This window comes from Canis lupus, chromosome 5, assembly GCF_011100685.1.
Source record: "Canis lupus familiaris isolate Mischka breed German Shepherd chromosome 5, alternate assembly UU_Cfam_GSD_1.0, whole genome shotgun sequence".
Lineage (NCBI taxonomy): Eukaryota > Metazoa > Chordata > Mammalia > Carnivora > Canidae > Canis > Canis lupus.
The window spans coordinates 30,151,841-30,159,319 of record NC_049226.1 but is presented as its reverse complement, the minus strand read 5'-3'; the positions used below and the strand labels follow the sequence as shown (position 1 = coordinate 30,159,319).

The following is a 7,479-nucleotide window of genomic DNA, read 5'->3' as shown; positions in this document are numbered from 1 at the left end:
CGCCGGTGGGAGATGGGCAAAATAGATGAAGAATATTAAGAGCGGGATCCCTGGGAGCGCAGCGGTTTCTGCAGTCATGAAGTCTCTTGAGTCCTTTATGCTTTCTTCTAGAGCCAACAGTAGGTTTATAATAGTGCTTCTGAATTTGCTTTCTGACTTTGAATTGTAATCCAGATTTTGTAACTCTGTGGGAGAGAGGACTGTTTCTGATTCTTTCTTTTGAGGTGAGGTTTTCCTTCTAGTCATTTTGCTCATTGCAGAGTGGCCAAAAACAAGTTGTATTGGGAAAAGGGGGGAAAGAGAGAAGAGAAAGAAGAAAAGAAAAAGAAAAAAAGAAAAAAGGAAGAAATAAGAGAAAAAAGAAAAAAAGAAGTAAAAGAGAAAAAAAGAAAGAAAAAAAAGGAGGGGAAGCAAACAGAAATCAAAATCAAAAACAAAACAAAACAAAACCCCAAAACAAAACAAGGGGGAGTATCCTCTGATTCTGTACACTGTAAGTCCCTTGACTTCCCCTGGAACTTCCAGTGCTTCTTGGTCAATAATTTGCTTTTCCCCCCGTTGGTCTAGCTGGTCTTCTGCGGGAGGGGCCTGCTGTGCTGATTTTCACATGTTAGCACTTGGGGGGAGCTGCTCAGCCCCCTGCCTGGTGCAGGGCTCAGTGAGTGATGTTTAAGCTGCTTATCAGGTGAGGTCACTGTGAGGCTCAGTGGGGGTTGTTTACCCCTTGAGGCCCCAGGAGGAACAACCCCAGTGGCGGCAGCCAGCTCTGGAGTCCTGGATTCAGCTCCAGCAGTAACTACAGAGCTCTCAGCCTGCAGGGCCTGGATGCTCTGGGGGCGGGGCCGCTGATCTGCTCAGCTCCGGGCAGGAGCGTCCTTGCTGTCCTGGGCCCTCCCGGCCTCTGCCTGTCCAGGGGGAGGCCGGATCCTGGGCTGTGTCCCGGCGCCCTGTGCTCTGGGGCCTGCGCTGTTGGATTCGCGCTCGCAGCCGCGCAGCCCCCTCTGCGGAGCCTCTTCCTCTGCCAGAGCCACCTCCAAGCTGCTCCGGACGTGCAACCTCCTCTGCGCGGAGCCTCTGCCCGAGCCTCTCCGAGCTGCTCCCAGGTCCAGCCGCGCGTGCTGCAGCCCTTTAGGGAGCTCGGCCATGGGGTGTGGCGCTCTCCCCAGGGTGCAGGTGTCTGTTAGTGTCCCAGGGAGCCTGAGAGTATCCCCGCCCTCCTGGGGTCCTGCTCTAACTCCCTGCGAGTGCCTTTCTGCCTTGGGAAGATTGGTGAAGCTCCTGCTTCTCCAGGTGGGGCTCTCCTGTCCTAGGGGTTCTCGCCCAGGTCTTAGACTGGCTCCTCATGGGGCCCCTCCCCCTTGGAAGCCTTTTATTTCTCTCCCCCCACCCCGCCCCAGCTTCCTAACTTGATAGAAGCGTGAACTCTTCTCACTGTAGCATTCCAGCTGTTCTCTCTTTAACTCTGGCCAAATTCGTAGATTTTTCAGGATTATTTGAAGGTTATCTAGGTAGTTTGGTGGGGACAGGTGACTTGGGGACCCTACTCTTCCGCCATCTTCTCCATGAATCTTTTTAATTCTTCTCTAATTTCCTGGTTGACTCATTCATCTTTTAATAGGATGCTTTTTTACCTCCATGTGTTTGAGGTTCTTACAAATTTCTTCTTGTGATTGAGTTCTAGTTTCAAAGTATTGTGTGAAAATATGCAGGGGATAATCCGAATCTTTTGGTATCGATGGAGACCTGATTTGTGACCCAGTGTGTGGTTTATTCTGGAGAAAGTTCCATGTGCACTTGAGGAGAATGTGTATTCAGTTGCATTCAGATGGAATGTTCTACATGTATCTGTGAAATCTATTTGGTTTAGTGTATCATGTAAGGCCCTTGTTTCTTTGGTGATGTTTTTCTTAGAATATCTCTCTTTTGCTGAGAGTGCCGTGTTGAAGTCTCCTACTATTAGTGTATTATTATCTATGTATCTCTTGATTTTGGTTATTAATTGATAGATATACTTGGCAGCTCCCATAATAAGGGCATAAATGATCATGATTTTTAGGTATTCTTGTTGGATAGACCCTTTAAGTATGATATGGTGCCCCTCTTCATCTCTTACTACAGTCTTGGGATAAACTTTAATTTATCTGTTATGAGGATTGCTACCCCAGCTTTCTTTTGAGGACCATTTGAATGGAAATGTTTCTCTACCTTTTTATTTTCAGGCTGGAGGTGTCCTTAGGTCTAAAATCTGTCTGTTGTTGACAGAATATATATGGGTCTTGCTTTTTTTATCCAGTCCGATACCCTGCATCTTTTGATGGGATCATTTAGCCCATTTATGTTCAGAGTAACTATTGAAAGATATGAATTTAGTGTCATTGTATTACCTATACATTCCCTGTTTTTGTGGATTGTTTCTTTGGGCTCGCTCTTTCTTTTACAGGGTCCCCCTTAATATCTCTTGCAGAGCTGGTTTGGTGGTCACATATTCTTTCAGTTTCTGCCTATCCTGGAAGCTCTGTATCTCTCCTTATATTCTGAATGACAGACTTGCTGATAAAGTATTCTTGGGTGCATATTCTTCTCATTTAGTACACTGTATATATCATGCCAGACCTTTCTGGCTTGCCAGGTCTCTGTGGAGAGTTCTGCTTTTATTTATTTATTTATTTATTTATTTTATTTTTAATATTTTATTTATTTATTCATAGAGACAGAGAGAGAGAGAGAGGCAGAGACACAGGCAGAGAGAGAAGCAGGCATCATACAGAGAGCCTGAGGTGGGACTCGATCCAGGGTCTCCAGGATCACGCCCTGGGCTGCAGGCGATGCTAAACCACTGCGCCACCGGGGCTGCCCGAGAGGTCTTCTTTTAATCTGATATATCTCCCCATATAAATTAAGAATCTCTTGTGCAGAGCTGCTTTAAGGATTTTCTCTTTATCTTTGGAATTTGCAAGTTTCACTATTAAATGTGAAGGTATAGAACGGTTTTATTTATTTTTTTGGGGGGAGGATTTTCTCTTGGATCAGAACCTGTTTCCTTCCCCAGGTTTGAGAAGTTCTCAGCTATGATTTGTTCGAATATACTCTGTGGTCCTCTTTCTCTGTCAGCCTCTTCTGGAATCCCAATTAGATGTATATTCTTCTTCTCAAGCTATCATTTATTTCCCTAAGCCTTTCTTCATGGGCTCTTCCTCAGATTCCTTCCTTTCCATCAACTTGTCCTCTATGTCACTTACTCTCTCTTTCACCTCATTAACCCTAACAGTTAAAGCATCTAGTTTGGACTGCATCAATTATAATACTTTAATTTTGGCCTGATTAGATACCAATCTTGCAATGATACAGTCTCTAGAGTCCTTTACGCTTTTTTCCAGAGCCACCTGTAACTTTATAATTGTTCTTCTGAATTGAATTTCTGGCATCATATTAAATCCACATTCAGTAACTCTGTGGCAGAGATTATTCTTCCAGTTCTTTCTTTTGTGGTGAATTCTTCCTTCTAGTCATTTTTTCCAGTCCAGAGTGGCTGTATGAGTGGGGTGAGTCAAAAATATCAACTATGACCTAAGTAAAATACACCCTAGATGATTCCATAGAGGTCAGAGACCAGTAAATAGAAGAAAAAGAAGAACAGAAGAAAATAAATGAGAGGACCACTAAAGTGAAAAACCAATTTTAAAACAAAGTAGTAAAAATAAATAACTGAAAACCAAATACAAAGAAAAAAATAAAATAAATTAAAAAGTGGGGAGGATGGTTGTGTTGAGGAAGTGATGGTGGCTAGAGAATGTAGTTTCCCTAAGGGGACCTAGAGGGTTATCCTCTTGAAACCAAGAGTGTATTTTGTTGGGATCCCTGGGTGGCTCAGCAGTTTTAGGATGTTAGAAGACGCTCAATCCCAATTTTATATAAACAAGCGATACTTATAGAAAGCCCCAACATCAACCACAAAAGCATAAACAAGATAAAAGAGGGGGAGAGAATGGGAAGGAAGAGAGAATATAGTCTCACAGGATGAACCAAGAAAGTATTCCACATGGTTCTGGGTATATTTTTGTCTCTGTGTTAGAAGGTACTAACTTCCACCATTGTAAAACAATACAGGACAGAAAAAAGCAGAAGCCCATATCTCATAGATCTACCAAAATTAATTGAAAACATTGAAGGGAATCCAGAAGTGAAAAGTATATCTAAGATGTGTAATTGTAGAAATAAGAAAGTCAAAAAGGAAAGTTTAAAAATGAAGAGGTGGTAAAATATTGTAGTTAAGGTGGGAAAAGAGAAAAAATATAGGAATTTTTAACCTGATATAAAAATAAGTCATAATGAAAAAACAAAGAAGAAAAGAAAAAACAACCCTCAAGTTCTATGTACTATTTTCTCTCAGTCCTGAAGCTTTCCAGTGCTGCTTGTTCAGTAAACTTCCTCTTCCCCTGTTCTTCCAGCTGGTCTTCTGGGGGAGGGTCTGCTGTGTTGATTCTCAGCTGTGTGTGCCTGGGTGGAGATGCCCCACCCCCTGCCAGGTGTCAGGGCTCTGTGTGAGCTGTTTACCTGTGAGGCCTTTGTTCCCTGGCAGCCCCACCTCTCCCAGGTGAAAGGGGAAAAGAAGAGGAAAAAATTGGCAGTGGCCACATTCCCAGCTCTGGAGTCAGGAGCTACCCATGGATGCCAAACTGCAGCCTCCCAGCCCACACTGGCCTAGATGCTCCTGGGTTTTCTGCACAGTTTTCCAGGCACCCCGTGGCAAGACAGTCTTCACTGTCCTGTGCCGTCCCCACTGCCACCTGTCTTGGGGGAACACAGGATCACTGGCTTAGTCTGCTTGGGACTTTTTTTTGCTGGACCCATGCCCTAGGGGCCGCCTTTCCCAAAGGGAACAGAGGACAGCCACCTCCATCTGTTGCAGGCTCTAGGGTAAAGGGAGCTCTGGAGCCAGCCAGTGTAACCAGCGGGCTTCTCCCAAATGCCCTGGAGGGCTGCAGCGCTTCAACCCTTTACTGAGATTGGACCGTGGTTTGCAGTGATCTTTGTCCCAGGCGCTATTCTTAAAGTGTCTCCAGGGATCTTGATGCTTCACTGTCACTCCTGTGGTTCTGCCCGATTTCCCTGCTAAGCACTTTTCTGTCAGAGAAAACTCAGGTGTGGATTTTTAAAGGTCCTGCTTGTCCAGGATTGGGCTTTTGTGCCTGGAGGCTTTCACCTGGCTAGTGTGGTTCCCCTCCCCAACTGTATTTCTTTTTTAATTTTTTCACTTTCCTACCTTGTTAGAAGCAAAACGTTTTCTCTCTACCATTCCAGCTGTTCTCTACCTCTCATGTCAAATTCATAGGTGTTTTGAAAGCTATGAAAGTTATCTAGGTAAGTTTTGAAAGTTATCTAGGTAAGTTAGTGAGACCAGATGAGTTGAGGACTCCTACTCTTCCACCATCAGTCAATCTTGTGTTGTTTTAGATGTTGCCTCAAATCATCAGTAACAACAACCTCCATGAATGTGTACAAATACAGATTCCTGTTTGATATATGTTGAGAGAAGGGGAGAACATATTGAAATTGATAGGTAAGTATTTGCAAGTTATCTCAATACTTCTTTCCTTTATACTCAATGCCAAATGTGGGACTTCACTCACAATTGCCCTCAGAAATAGCATAAAATTATGCTATAATTGGACCATATAACCACAATAATTTATGACTTTTTTTTTTACTTTAGAAAAAAGGGTCCTGGGATCCCTGGGTGGTGCAGCGGTTTGGCGCCTGCCTTTGGCCTGGGGCGCGATCCTGGAGACCCGGGATCGAATCCCACGTCAGGCTCCTGGTGCATGGAGCCTGCTTCTCCCTCTGCCTGTGTCTCTGCCTTTCTCTCTCTCTCTGTGTGACTATCATAAATAAATAAAAATTTAAAAAAAATTTTAAAAAAAGGGTCCAGCAAACAAGGCCCTAGATACGAGGACACCCAAGCAGACTAAGCCAGGGATCCTGTGTTCCCCCAAGACAGGTGGAAGTGGGGAGGTCACAGGACAGTGAGGACTCTCCTGCCACGGGGTTCCTGGGAAACTGCAGGAGCATTTAGGCCAGTGTGGACTGGGAGGCTGCAGTTTGGCATTTATGGGGAGCTCCTGACTCCAGAGCTGGAAATGTGGCCACTGACACTTTTCATCTCTGACTTTGATACTTCTCCAATAAAGGGTTCCTATTTAGTCAGTAATTTTTCAGTCACAGTAAAAATAATAAGATAAAGAGGTTTAGAGCGTCTGTATTGCTGCAAATGAAAATAGGACAAGCATTTCATATGCAGTTGTGCACGTTGCACACATACACACACGTACACATGTGTGTGCATACACACACATAAACTAAACCACGTTTCCAGGGTTCATTAGAGGAAGCACTTTTTCACTGTCAAGTGTAAAATTTTCAGCAAGATGAATCAGAAAGATTTTACTGCATTTTGCACAGATATTACCAATCTTATTCTGTGGGAGCCAAGCAGGACAGATGATTAAACAGCATTCTCCAAATAGCCCTAGATCATCATTCCCTCAGTTTCAGGGCTGGAAGTCATCATCAGGGGTCCCCTAAGGCAGGCAAGCAGTACCAAAGTCACTGTCACAAGAAATACCTCATGGGAGTCACTGCCTGCCACCTGTAGCTACTATAGCCTCTAGGCAAATGCCACCCAGCAGTCATGTCATCACAATAGTTAGACACAAAAGAGCAGTTCATAAAAACAGGCATCAAACCAGGCACAATTTTCATCCTAATCTATAAACTTTAGCCTGAACAATGAAATTTAATCACCAAAAATATGAAATATTAAGGTTTTGGATGATGGGATGACCCATGTTATCTTTGGACATTTTGTTTAAAAGATGGTCACACTGGCACTTAAAAGATAAATTGGAAAATAATATAATGCAATTGGACAAATAAATATGATTTTTTAAAGGAAGTCTTAGCATATTATCTATTGCTTTCCTCTTGCTTTGGTTCCATTGATAATTTCTCCCCAAGTTTTCTAATAAGTTCTGCTAGGTCTTCTGAAGTCTGAGTTTTTTCTTCAAGGAGTTCATAGCGGAGGCTTGAGATATCCTGCTTAATTTCCTTCAGTTCCCCTTTGAAAAACAAGAGTGAGAGGAAGTCAACTGTAAATACACATGCAGAAACTCTAGTGAAATCTAGTGATTCTGGAACAGGATGAAGCCAGTCCCAATTCCACACACATCTGTAGTTTGAATCCTTTCAAAGGAAAAAACTTCCTAATGGGGCAGATTTCTATTTTCTCAGCTAAGCTTTTGGTTAATGAAAAGGCTATAGAGAAAGAATTATAACAAATGTTCCAAAAAGGAGGCAGTGGTGACAAATGTTTGCAGGAGTAAAAAAGAGGCAGTGGTGACAAATGTTTGCAGGAGTTGGGGGCAAGAGTATTTGCTTTTTCCAACCACCTCCTCCTCTCTGAAAGCCAACACCAAAAGCAAG

General features: G+C 43.3%; 1 protein-coding gene across 1 annotated transcript in view; it reads right to left on the bottom strand.

Moving 5' to 3' along the window:
* Positions 1–6,240: 6,240 nt before the first annotated feature.
* TRPC6 (transient receptor potential cation channel subfamily C member 6) overlaps positions 6,241–7,479 on the bottom strand; it is a 110,912-nt gene continuing 109,673 nt past the window's right edge. The window contains exon 13 of the mRNA XM_038536382.1: positions 6,241–7,115. Coding sequence (XP_038392310.1) covers positions 6,964–7,115 — 152 coding nt within the window. The 3' untranslated portion in view covers positions 6,241–6,963. The remainder of the gene's footprint in view (positions 7,116–7,479) is intronic.